General features: G+C 46.5%; 2 protein-coding genes across 2 annotated transcripts; both read right to left on the bottom strand.

The window, feature by feature from the left end:
* Nucleotides 1-320: 320 nt before the first annotated feature.
* Nucleotides 321-1,511, bottom strand: LOC115312016 (intracellular coagulation inhibitor 3-like). Its single transcript, XM_029970895.3, has one exon. The coding sequence runs from the start codon at nt 1,509-1,511 to the stop codon at nt 321-323; it is 1,191 nt and encodes a 396-aa protein (XP_029826755.3).
* Nucleotides 1,512-7,216: 5,705 nt separating this feature from the next.
* On the bottom strand, nt 7,217-8,529 carry LOC8042873 (intracellular coagulation inhibitor 3-like). The gene is made up of 2 exons (XM_042289882.1): nt 7,687-8,529; nt 7,217-7,559 (listed from the first exon to the last, which is right to left on the bottom strand). Exons 1-2 carry the CDS (start codon nt 8,488-8,490, stop codon nt 7,218-7,220), a joined length of 1,146 nt encoding a protein of 381 aa, XP_042145816.1. The 5' UTR covers nt 8,491-8,529; the 3' UTR covers nt 7,217.
* Nucleotides 8,530-13,708: the final 5,179 nt, after the last annotated feature.

The following is a 13,708-nucleotide window of genomic DNA, read 5'->3' as shown; positions in this document are numbered from 1 at the left end:
TCGATACCCTTTTTTCTAAGAGTGTAGGCCCCTGGCCATCCGGTGTAGTGCGCCTTTTCCTTGCTACCTTAATGTGTGTGCAGGCGCGAGCTTGGACCACGATTATTGACATTGAAGAAGGATACTTGTATTTCGTCGTGTAAATGGAAGTGACAGCGTAATAATAAAATAAAACAAACATATTTTTTATTACTGAGGCAGAAACAGGAACACACCATTGTTATTGACGCCGAGCACATTTTTGAGTCAAATCTGCCCTCGTTCTCAAACAGGCGAAAACAAAAACTGTTACCTTAAAATGTTCGGGAAACATTGGAAGCTTAGAGTTGTTGCACAAGTCCCACTAAAATCGTGCGTTGGGTTCTATGATCTAGCACATAAAAGAGAAAGGGGTGTCTGGCGTGGAAAAAGACCGGAACCGCCTTGGGGGCGGCAATGGCGCCTCCGCCAGGGGATACTGCTCTTTCTTCTGTCACCTCAATCCTTGCCTTGTGCCTCATCTCCGTCACCCGCAGCCCCTTGTCACTGGTAATTCCCGTCAAATCGGCGTCACTGAACAACGAAGCCGCTCCGAGTCTGATCAGGGGTCCTGCGAGATCCCAAGTAGTAGTAAAGTTGAACCTCGGTAGTGTGAGGCTCACTGTCACCGGCTTCAAGTTCTTGCGCATTTCTGCGAAGCTTCTAGCGTCCATGGCGTGTGTCAAGTTGGACAGTCCTCTCTTGGTGTGTGGCAACACGATGCCCAAGCTGTGCCTGCCATCGGTGTGGGGCAGTTCTACAACTTGCGAATTCAGGCCAGTTTCTGAAGTATAAAGCATCGGGCCCGTACACACTATGGTTTCCGCTGACGTCAAGTGAATGCCCTCGGTGTAGAACGGAAGCTGTGCAGAGTAACTCGTGGTGGACGGCATCTTCAGAGAACCGTTGAAGTACGCCGCGTTAAGGAGGACCATCTGGTCATCTGCGCCCAACTCGCCTCCAATGATGTTTGTTATCTTTCCGCTGGTTCTCTCTGCCACAAGGTCATTGGTGTCAGACACCACCTTCGCTCCCGCTTTTTCAAAGTTGACGCCAACGATCTCCGTCGCAAAATCCGTAAGGACAGTCTTTCGGTAGTTCTGCAGGATAGTCACGTTGCTTCGTACCAGAATCACGTCGGCTACATCGAACGCTGTGCTGTTATTTTGTGGATCGTCTAGAATGTTCCTTTGACACGCCAAAACAGCCTCAATCCGGTTCAGTTCAGAATCTGTGTAATTTAGCAGTGTCGAAAGTTCTTCTGCGGTCTTTCCCCCTGCTCCAGAGTAGACTATGGCAAGGAGCGTGGATACGCCAGTGGGTGATAAAACTACGTTCATATTTTCGTTGGTGTTGGCGAAGCTTGACCTTAGGAGCTTGAAGCCGAAATCGGTTGTAGCGTTAGTGAACTTCGCTTTAGGGCACTCGCAGCTACAGTCGATTATCAGGGCAAGGATGACTCCAAGCCTCTGGAATGTGTTTAGTGAAAGCATCGTAGAACAGGTCCTGAAATGAAGGTTAAATGGTTATCTGTTCAAGGACATACCAATATATTTTTTTTTATAAAACTAACCTGCAGGTGTCTTGTTGGTATCTAGAAGTCTACCTGTTAAAGAACAAAAAGTAACTTTAATAAGATTATAGCGTTTCAAGGCATACTGAAGATACCCAAGATTTAATATATATAGCGCTTTTTTTGTCATTGAGCGTCGTATAGTGTTAATGTACTCTCTTGAAATTGAACTCGGTGCAAAAAAAGCAAAGGAACCCGGTTAAAATAATGAAATTGTTGCAATCAAGCAAAGATAACATTTGTGGGGGACAATGAGCAGCACTGCACGTAGAGGGACGGCGTCGAAAGCGGCAAAGAGCAAGAAAAGGGCGAGGCTCGTGGTGGGTGCGCGAGGACAGACAATTCCGAAGGCAGAGACATACGGAAGAGCCGGTGCCGGGCAGCGACTCCAAACAGAGACCCGGACCACACGGCAGCCTTGGCCCTCCTCAGCATTAACCATGATTATCAATTAAAACTTTCTTTATTACAGCGCTCCCTGTGTGGCTTCCTCGGGGCGAATGGAGCTCGGCCTGATCGGGCAATATTGACAGGCGATCCACACATTTAACAAATTATTATTGCGTGAACTGCCTTGAATGTAAATCTCCTTATTTATACATTCTGGTCATTTGCGTCACGAATGAAGATTTGGTATAAAGTGTCCTAATTAAAAATATAAGGACTAACAAACGCACATCAAGCTATATCTGATGTACGGAGTCTCACCCGCAACTACACGGTACCTCACGCAGTGGAACTTTTTTAGATAGCAGATATGTCACCCCCGCACTAGCGCGGTCATCTCTGCGCAAAGCCAGGAATAAATGTCTTACCTGCTCATCTTGTCAGAGAAGAGACAAATCACTCTGCAGCGAGGCTGGTAGAAGGTGGAACCGTGCGGCACGCGCAATGCAGGATCGTCTTTTTTTTTTTTTTTGCGCTGAAAGGGTGTTGTAGTAAAGGGGGCCCCGACGCTATACCTCGTTTCACCTTATGTGCGAGCGAAGGCAAAGCTGGAAGCGCGAGCGCGAAAGTTCCGTGCGTTCAGGCTTTGCTTGAGCGAGCGATCTGGGGAGAAACGCAAAAAGCGCTGGTCTCGCGCTTCTAGCTTTGGCTTCGCTCGGAGATCATGTGAAACGAAGTATAGTGGATCGGTGGCCGAGTGGGCTGGCCCACACCAGCTCGGAGCACGTGGAGCGTAAGGTCGCGCTGCAGCACCCAGGCATCCTTGGCTCAATCTCCACACCTGCCCGTTTCGATATGGATGATCCTCGTACAGGCGTGCGATTGTGTATCACTACTGCGTGGTCCACGTTAAAGACCCCAGGCTAGCAGTCGTACTGCACTGACTAAATTGCTGATCTACAGTGTGTAACAATCTTGCTATGTTCTGGAAGACTAAGCAGAGCAAATTGTTGTGTGCATGCTTATACAACCGAAGGTCAGTCTGCCTCAGAGGGCGTCTGGCGTCCCAGCTGTATATGAGCAATTTAGCCAGTCCGGTGCATGTAACCTCTAACCTGGGGCCTTTAACGTGCACCACGCAGTCGTGATGCATGACCGCACGCCGGTACGATGCTTATCCAGATCGAAACGGGCAGGGGTGGGGATTTGGCAGATTAAAACTCCTGATCTAAAAACAACGAAAGACTAATTTGTTTGTTTGTTAGTGGGTTCCTAAGCCATAGGAGGACACAACCATATATAGAAGCTTTAAACACGCTCCAGATTGAGCCACCATCGCCGAACTTCTCTTGTCTTAACGAGATGCCGAGCCAATGAAGCGGGCGTTGACGAGCCTCCACAAAGGCCTATGCTGGAGAGAAGGACACAGTAGAACCTAAAATGGCAATAACCTGGCCTGCTGTGATAATGATGAAGTGAAGCGAACAGAATAAGAGGAAACAAAAACTGAAGGTCGGTTATGGCGGCACCCATACACAGCTGCTTCAAATCGTCTATATTCGCGCTGCCGGCCTAGATAATAGACCCTTCACTACGTAGCGTGACAGGCTTGCCTTTGTAAAGCCCCTCGACGTGTTTGCGTCTGTCTTGTAAAATGTCCTTATCAAGGGGCTTTATGTCGGGGATCGGCGGCCAAGAGAGAAGCGCGAGACGCCGTTCGAAACGGTCACGAACAAATGGTCATCCGTGGAGCGTCTTCAAGGGCTCTTACCGGCCGTGATTCATCTGCTGAAATGGGGGAACATCTGCTAAAGCAGGGGCACACTGGGCATGCGCCCAGTGTTCCCCCGCTTTCCCCACCACCCGCGTCCTGGGGGCGCACAAGAACCGGTACGGGCGGGAAATATTGGAGGCCTTTGCCACGAGAAGATCGCCGCGCAACTTCTCGTCGCCACCCCTCCTGCTCTCGGAGAGAGAGATGACATTCCTGGGGCCGGAGTTGGCGACCTTGACGGTCCGGACTGGCGGGCGTTGACTCGGAGAGTTTTCGGGACGAGATGCCTGTCCACGCCAAGCGCCCTCCAACCTCCCTTACTTCCTTCCCCGCTTTTTATTTGACTATATCTAATTAGTCGTAGTAATCAAGACCAACACAATGCCACGGAGTATCACGACGTTTTCATTACAGCAGACGCTAAGCTTTCGTCTGCCTCCAGGAAGTTATGAATTTGTTATTACTTTGCGTTTAATTAGTGTGTTTTCGTTGGTCAAATTTCAATCAACAGAGGCACTACGCTAGCTCGGAGCACGGGGAGTGAAAGCTCGCGCTGCACAACCCAGGTATCCTGAGTTCAATCCCCATCCCTGCCCGTTTCGATCTGGTTGAGCATCACACCGTCTTGCGGTCGTGTATCACTATTGCGTGGTGCTCGTTAACGACCCCTGGTTAGCGGGTGTACTGCAGTGGCTAAATTGCTCATCTTCTGCTGAGACACCAGATATCCCGTGGGGCTGACTTTCGAAAGTGTGCCCAGTGTTGCAAGCTGTGGATCCCCTGCACAATCGCGGACACAAAAAGACACCGCCAACGTTGGAACCTTAAAAACTCAACAAATGAAATTTAATTTCTACAAGAGTCGAAGAAAGGATAAAAAACACTTACATTATGTGGTGTCGCTTTTTCCGCCATTCCGCAGTGTTTCATACCTTTTAACAATGGGCACGTGACTTCCGAAAGCAGTCTCTTTTACTATGCTAGAACTCCAAGAAAAAAAAAGGAGGTTGAAGTGGAGGAACACACCAATGTTCTACTCGGCTCGACGAATTCTGATACCGTTACGTCTTACTAAGCTACACCGCCAGCATACAGTGGATAGGTTACGGCGCTCGAACTACCGTCGAGAGAAATGGTGATCGTGAACTCAAGGTCTGGTGCGGCTCTTTTCTTTGTCGTCCTGACTTGTCTATCGTACCGCACTTTTCAGGTGCAAGGTCAGTTTATGGCAGAATGCGGTCAGCTCTGTGGAGGCTACATGGTTATTGAATGTGAACCTCGGTGCTTCTGCGCACTCTACAAAGGCAGCAACTTTGGAACTTGCTTCCCAATCTTCGATCCAGACTCGTTTGGCAAGGAATTATAGTCGTCGATGGTTCCGAGGGTTGTAATGTCCATTCGTGAAACCCGACTCCCGCCGGAACCCACAGAGTCCACAACATGGAACATGACGGCACGTTCTTGAGAAGGACATCACCTGTCGTCCGTGAACGGGACTACATTACCAGTGCCATCTGCCATCAACGTGACCTTCAACGAGAAGTGTTTTTTTTTACTGAATATTTATATTTTATTCATAGTTTTATTGTTTGTTTTCAGACCCAAATATTTGACAGCAACAATGAGTAGGTGACGGAAGGTGAATTTTTCAGGATACAATGACAGGACTCCAAAAATAACACTCCTCTTTTTTTTTTTTTTAAGACAGTGTCACGAGAGAACATCCCTTACACCTAGATATGAAAAAATCAATGTAATAAAAGCTTAAGAAATAACTAGAAATTAACCTCTATAAAATAGCCACAAAAATGACATTCCTCAAATCATTTTTTTCGTAGAAATGTCGGCTTCCACTGTGACCTGCCAAAAAGTTACTTTCCAACAAACGCACACGCATCTAGCCATTTTTTTTAAGTTCTGTTGATCAGTTTTGCTTTAGCCGAAAAGCTTTACTGCTACCACCATCATCATCGTACGCCGTTGCGCTTTTCAGGAGGATCCGTGGGCCGAGTATTGATGATAGATTTTTTTTTTTGACGCACGGCATATACAATCTTTTAGTTTCTTTGGCGTAATATGTCGGTTAGAGTCTGTGTCATAGGATTGTGTTATTGGCATTCTAAGCACATGGAGGCAAGCCAGGTAAATTCAAGCACAAATAAAGCTTTTGCTGAGCAACTTTAAGTTTTCAGCAGCACGGACTTTTTTTTAATTTTTTTCAGACTGTAAAATTAATAGTAAGGTCATAACAACAAAATTTTAAATTCTGCAATAGATTGGTGGTCGTTATATAGTATCGAATTCCTTAATGAGAGCTTTCATTCAAACGTAACTTCGCTTATTAGCATCTTCATAAACTCAGCGATAAACCACACGAACATTGTTAGAACCCGATTTTGACGAAAGAAATTTAGCAGACATGAAATGAACTCTAAGATGTATTTTGAATCAGTTTTGCTTCAATCGTCTTTCGCTGTGGTCACAAAAAATATCAAAATAACATTGATGAAAATGGTGCTTCAAAATAGCAAGCCCATCACCGGCTTATCATCGCTACTATGAACCTGTTATGGCTGCCCCTAGGGCCACCAAATGAGCCGCGCTTAGGGTATCGGCACTCCGTTCCCCGACATTGTTGTGGGCGCCTCCATTTTGGTTGGTAGCACAGCAGACGCAACTGCCGATCGTCATGACTCAAAAGTGCGACTGCCTCAGTATTAGATTTGGTGTTAGAAAGGTCGTGTAATATTGCTTTGCTCTGCCGCGAACTGTTTAAACATTTGTGGAGGGCGGAAAAGAGTTTCCTGTGATTCCAGATAAAGCTTAAGATAACTGGCAACCATGATCTTAAGACACAATATGGCCAAGGGTCGTTACTCCGAAGCGCAGCTTATTTAGAGGGACTAGCTGCCCTTTAGATATTAACATAGCGCTATTTCTGAAAATGAAAACAAACCGCTTTCTTTTTTCACAGCGTTTCGAGTAAATAAAGTATAGCTTTCATGGTTTGTTTAAAATAGATAAGAGGTACTGTACGTTTTGAAACAAACGCAAGTAAGTATGGCCGCCAAAGTGCCAGCTGGAAAAGCAAATGTCATCTGGCTTAGCGTAGACGCCGGAGGTAAGGCTCTTTAAAGGCTGCCCCTCAATCTATTTTCAGATCAAAAAAGTTACACTAAACCGGTCGTCGGTTCCCACCCAAAATAGCGAATATTTTCACCACAGTCACCGTGACCGAAGAGGCACAATTCACTAATTTTCATTGTTGCTTCGGGACCAACCCGAATCCCCGACGTCATAAGTTGCTAATGCAATTAATACTTTTGTTTTTTTGTTGTTGTTGTTGTTGTTGTTTTGTATTTTTTTTTAAGAGGAGGTGGTGTTTGGCTGCGAACGTATACCAACACAAAACACTTTTAAACGGTTGAGCATTGAGTGTATTGCCCTCGTTTAAGGCACAGGCAGTTAGAGGCGGTTAATTTCCCCCATAAACAAGACGCGGTTGGTAACCTTGTCACGTATATAAAATAAGAAAGGGTGTTCTACGTGAAAACGCCGGGTTTGCGGTACAGCGATTGATCTACCGCGTCCCCCATTCACGTTTCGAACGGTAGTCACAGCTGCCGCCTCAGTGCCTTCTTCGCTCACCTCAATCATAGCCTTGTGCTTGACGTCAGAGACAAATAAGCCGGGGTCAGCAGCGCGCGAGAGATCGGCGTTAGCAGTGAATACGGACTTCAAGCCAAGTTTTTGCAGTATAGGCACGAAATTGTATTCTTTGACTTGCTCGAATTTCGGCAACCTTAGCTTGTTCACTTTTTATTTGTTTTAGTATTGCTGAATTGTTATATTTTCCCTGCCTACGCTCTCCCCCTCTGTAATGCCTTCGGGCCCTGAGGGTACAATAAATAAATAAATAAATAAATAAATAAACTGTCGTCCACCACATCCTGTCTTCGAGTTCCTTGAGCACTTCAGCGGTCAGACCGTCCCGTATTCTCGGTAGTCCAGTGTTGCTGTCTGGTAACAGAACAACCATGCTAACACGATCGCCCTTGTAAGGAATCTCCACGGCTCTTGATCGGAGGCTATCAAGCCGTCCGAACTTCACTTGACTCATGAGTTCCATTGTCTGGCGGTCTGAACTCTCAGTTCCGTGGTTATAGAAAGGTCGTGGCTTCGTCTTCGCCGAGTCGAACTTGGTGACCCAGGTGCTCTTGAAGTACACAGCGCTAATCAGAAACATGGCGGTATCCTCGGGAAGGCCGCCTTCAACAATGTTCTGGATTTTGCCTTTGGTCTTCTGTTTTACCCACTGGTCGATTTCAGACGCCACCTTTGAACCTTGATGAGCGAAGTCGACCGATGTCAGGTTTGCTTTGAAGACGTCGGCAAGGTCCCTCTTGTAACCATCGAGCACCCGGAAATTCCTCCGGATTAACACGGCGTTGGCAATGTCCAATGCGACGGCTTGGTACTGGTTGTCCGCAAGCAACTTCCTGTACGCCGACATCAGTGCGGTTCGGTCCGTGAGACCCATCATAGCGTGTCCCAGTGTTGCCGAAAGTTCTGCTTCGGTCAGTCCTCCGGCTCCGGCGTAGACCATAGCGAGAGCGGCCGAGACGCTGCTTGGTGAGAAGAAGACATTGCCTCCTGGGTGGGTGGACGAGAGCTCCCTGAGGAGGTTGAGGCCGAACTCATTGTTAGCCTTGACAAGTCGCTCGTCGTCGGACAACATTTGACCATGCGCGACGGCGAACGCCACGGGAAGTATGAGGACGATAATCATACTGAAGGGACTGAATGCTGCTGCGTTTGCGAGCGCGCCTTTATGTCTTATCTGGCGGACCGAGGCAAAACGCCCGCCGCTGATAAGCTGCCTGGGCCTAATCCGATGATGGCGTAAAGGTTGAAAGTATTGCAACGGATGTGTACCAGCCAAGGGAAGATTACGACAGTTACGAACAAATAAATAGTCCGGTCCCGAGCCTCACGGGAGCTTCAATTTTTCTCTGGGCGTTGATATCCAGCTTCACTTTGTTTTACACGTATTTATCAATATATAGATACAACACCCCTATCGTTTTCGGTCTGGATAAATATTCTACTGGCGTGTATTATTACTACATGATGTTCGTTAAAGACCTAAGGCCGGCAGTCGTATTGCATTGGATACATTTGTCATCTACAGCGTGCATCAATGTCATAAAATAATCTTCACAGGCTAACTTTCCGCTGACTAAACATTTACGAAGGAATTTAACTTTTTTATTTATAAGAGCAACCCTCAATAAAGTATCACTTTTGTTTGGATGACATTTTATTTGCTCTGCTAACGTTTTTTTTGTGTTTTCTTTTTCTAAAAAGGGGGGGGGGGGCATTGTAATACTGTTGAAATTTGGGCTAGTTGGTGAAGCAGCGAGCAACAACGGCGAGCAACAAGTTGCCCGACTGTTGGACAACGTGTTGTGTTGCTGTTGCCGTCGTGTTGCCTCAGTGTGACAGTGCCTTTATGCTGTCAGTTACCATAGTGTTTTTTTTTGTTTTTTTTTCAGCGGTGCTGACCCGGGGTTAAGGTTGTTATCAGAGCAATAGAACAAATTATATCGATGCCAGTGTCCTCTCCACGGCTATCAAGGTTAAAGACCAAGAAGCCCGTATATTCTCAAGTGCTAATTGTAATGCCGTCGCAGGTCTATAAGTGTTACATTGCCTTAATCCCGTAAGACTTGTGACTTGCGTGCAAGTCTCACGCACGTCACAAATCTCACGGGATGAAGACAATGTAATACTCATAGACCTGCGGCGGCATTACAATTAGCACTTGAGAGTGCACGGTTTTCTTGATTTTCAATCTTGATAGCCGTGGATCGGACACTGCCCTCGAGATAATTTGTCCTATTGTTCTGATAACACGCACGTCACAAGTCTCATGGAATCATGAGATCCATCGCCGACGTTACTAGATTACCTCAGTTGTGGAACTCCCGCAGAAGGGGGTTTCCCCCTCACCCACCTCAGTGCGCCACCCGTAAGGCCTTAGCCTCCCGTCGTTTGAAGCGCCATAGGATTTTCCTCTCATAACTGTGTGTTCCATAGATAGAGTACAGTGGAACTCCATGTAGACGATGTGCTTCGAAACGTACGTATTCCTTAGAGTACACTGCAGTTACCATAGCAGCCGTCCGGCGCGTCGAACGACGAGAGACAAGTCAATTTGGGCGAGTCGTTGGGAGTGAGGCGGGTAGCCCTCGTGCAAGCACCTTCTTTGAGCAGTTCCGTAACTGAGCTAATCTAATAGACACACTCATGTTTACAAACAAACCCGAGCGCCCCTAGTGGACGTCACCGGCGCCGCGCATGCGCGATGGAGAGTGAGCTAGAAGTTCGTCGTCGCCCGTGAACAAACCATCGGAATGCGACGTTGTCGGCGTCGGTGTGAGCCCCCGTGCTCTTTTTCGTGTTGGAATAGTTGATTCTCCGTCTTCCTGGCAACGTCTGACTACTTTAGCGGCCTCAGCGAAATCAACGATGCTCGTTACACCGCAAAACTTAGCGTGAATATAGTGACATGCGGCGATTCATTTCACGTGGACGCCGCAGAATAGACGCTAAAGCCTTATTCGCATGATGAGGTTCTTCTCGCTATTTCCAGTCATGACGTCGCTTGGGCTGCAAAAGCGTGAACCGTATCTGAGATGTCGACGTGGACACTGAAATTCGCAAGCAGAATCGGACCAAGTGAATCAGGCATAACAAGTCTGTAGTGACCCCCTGTAACACTTATCAACATTTCCTTGTATCTAGTGTTTACACCCAGCGTACTTACCCCAACCAATCTTCAAACTTAAAAGTCTTTTGAGGCCTGCACTTACTTCTTATTGCAATTACTGGGTCAAAGTTTGGTCTGCAGGCCGCTGTCGTTAGAAGAAGCATACGTCAACAAGCAGAAACGTTGAGAGAGCAGACGACAGCTCGAACGATCAGGCGGCCTTTTCAACTTGATGATGCACTGAACGTAGTCCGCAGGTGGTCCGTACAACTTGGCGGTTTTCCCGCGTTCATGTTTGAACAAAACAAATTATTCTGACGACCACAAGTATCCGTGAATTCAACCCTTTCCCAGACAAGCAATCGTGTTCGGACGGCGTCTGGTTTTCCTTTTTCACGGCCCCAATCCACGTCCTCAGAAAACACATGAAAACTTACCTTCAAACCTTTCCCGACTCTTTTAATACAAACCAGGTCGCGGCATTTTGACGAAAAGGCAGGTTTTTGTGTGGTTTCTTCCAAAACAACGCAGGAATGCACGTCCCGCATGGTGACTTCTGCCCACAACCCCAGACCGGAAGTGGGCCCGACGCGCCACCACCGTGCCGTGACGTAACAGAGCTGAGTTCATGTATAACGTTGTTCATGCACAACGTTATTATATTAGATCAGTTACGGAATTACTCATAGACGCTACTTGCACGAGCAGTACCTCCTTCAAGCCTCCCGTCGTTCGACGCGCCGCACGGCCGCTATGGTAACTAATGGTAACTGCAGCATATTCTATGTAACGCGTCTCGAAGTGCAGCGTCTAGATGGCGTTCTGCCGTACTCTATAGACCAGGGAGTTTTGAAACGAAAATCTAGATGGCCCTTGAAACGACGGGAGGCGGACTGAAGTAAGTGAGAAAGGGTACCCCCTTCCGCGAGAGTTCGACAACTGAGGTAATCTAGTAACGTTGTCTATGGCTTACAGTGACGTCACATCAGCCACCATAGTGGTGCTTTTCTGCTAACAGTATACTCTTTTGGAGCGCGCATTTCTCACCATTGATTATGTTTTTCTTGTCTATAACAAGTAGAACCAACATGATGTGATGAAGACAAGTGTAAGGCTTGTACAAGGTGTGCGGGGGGTGGGGGGGCAAAGTAACCGGAATGAATTTCTGGAGGGCGGGTCGTTCGTACTACCGGCTTCTACCGCTAGCAGCGCTATACAGAACCCCGTCCGAGCCAGTTTGTTGACCAGCGGCGGCATGTTGTAATTTGTTTCCCCAAGGGCTTTAAAAAAATTCCTCGTTTTTCGCAATGTCTGATTTAAAGGACTTTCCAAATCCACAAACCGTTTTTCTTTCAGGACTTTTTTCATGCGGGCAAACAAAAATGTAAAGTTACACTGGGTAAGGTCCGGTGAATGCGGAGGTAGACAAGAGGTTTCATGCCATTTTTCACAATTTGTTGCGCCAACAGGACAGCGTGTGCTGGAACATTATCTAGATTCAACCACCACTCCCTTCTTTCCCACAAATCGGGACGTTTCTGCCTCACAGAGTTGCGCAAGCGTCGCAGAACTCTCAGGAAAAGTACCTGATTTGCAGCTCTGCTAGGACGAACAAACTAGAAGTAAACAATGCCTGAACTTTCTCGATATTTTCCTCAGTTGAGGAGGTTGAGGGTCGCCCTGAACGAAGTTGGTCGTCGATCAATATTTCACCGGCCTCGAAGCGAGAAAACCGTTCGTAGACCTGCGATTTCTTAATAGCATTTGCTTTGTAAGCTGTCTGAAGCATTGCAAAAGCTTCTGCCGCCGTTTTCCAAAAAAAAAAAAAAAAAAAGAAAACTGAATTTCATGGCCGGACGCTGTTTCTTCAGATCAGAGATTGCAAAAAACGAATGAATATTTTAAAGCGCTCGGGGGAAAGAAATTACAACACGCCACTAAAACTTTAGCAGACAACATCGGTCGCCAAACTGATTAGGAAGATGTGCCACTAAGCGCTCCTAGGGGCGGAAGCCGGTACTACGAACGGCCTGATCTTCAGAAATTCATTCCGGTTATTTTTGGGTCACCCTACGTAAACAACTGTGTTTAAGATGATGCTACGATGGGTAGAGAGGTGATGGTGCTTGCTGAAAGTTGGTATCATACCGACCGACCGCCCCAGCTTGAGCTAGAGCGTTGACCCGTCAGGGTTTTCGTCGCCATCTGTCAGTCAAGCGCGTATCCCTAAAACGTAACTTCTGCCGGCAGTTGCCAGCGGGGATGCTATTGGGGCAAGTATGATCTCCCGCGCACCCCAGAATCTATGATGGTATCTTCGCATCATGAATTTGGGGCATTCGTCTATTGCAAACTGCAAAACTAATCCCCCCCCCCCCCAAAAAAAAAAAAGAAAAAAATTATTGACGCGGTTGGGTGTGTACAGTCGTTGGTCGGGCGTGCTGGAAAAAAGTTAACAAAACGCTGGACAATGCCGACATTGCCAGATGGCAAATATTCCGACGATAAATTTTGAAGTCATGCTAATTAGGCACGAGTATGCATGAGTTTGAGACTGTAAAATGGTGAACTAAATAAACGAGTTAGCTAAGTTTTAGACGTCGTCCTGTCTGTTTTCCGTGATTTCTACGTTTTGATGTATCTATTCTACTCCAGTCTCAGGTTATTTCAACATGGTTAACATTCACCAGCTCGCCTGCACCCTTATTATATGCTTTATGTATTAAAAAAAAAATTCTTCACTGCGATAACATCAAACACTTCTTTTTCTACTAAAAAAGAATTAAAAAAAAACCTTGAAGTATCTACGTTAGGAGTCGTTACTTTTTTTTAATGAAAATCCATTGAGTTTCCTGACTAGATGTGGAATCAAGCACAAGTTTATTAATTAAATTTGTAAAGCTTTTCTCCGCATTATTCAATTTTTTTACTTTTAGTTAAAAAAAAAACAGTTTGTTCATCCTACGGAAATCACCACTTTCATTCATCGTAACAAGGGTAAAAAAAAATTCAACGCTCACGATAAAATCTATGGAATACTACATGAAGTCGCCCGGATCATCTAACCATATATACAAATAGCAAGGTTGCAAAAAAAAAAAAAATGTGCAGAGGCTCTTACGCGAAATTGAACAGATTAAAAGTTTGCATGCGCACGTAAGAGTGACCATAAATTTCGGATGAA

This window comes from Ixodes scapularis, unplaced genomic scaffold (assembly GCF_016920785.2).
Source record: "Ixodes scapularis isolate PalLabHiFi unplaced genomic scaffold, ASM1692078v2 PGA_scaffold13__105_contigs__length_92229423, whole genome shotgun sequence".
NCBI lineage: Eukaryota > Metazoa > Arthropoda > Arachnida > Ixodida > Ixodidae > Ixodes > Ixodes scapularis.
Note: the sequence above shows the minus strand (reverse complement) of the source record. Positions and strands in the feature narration are given on the sequence as shown.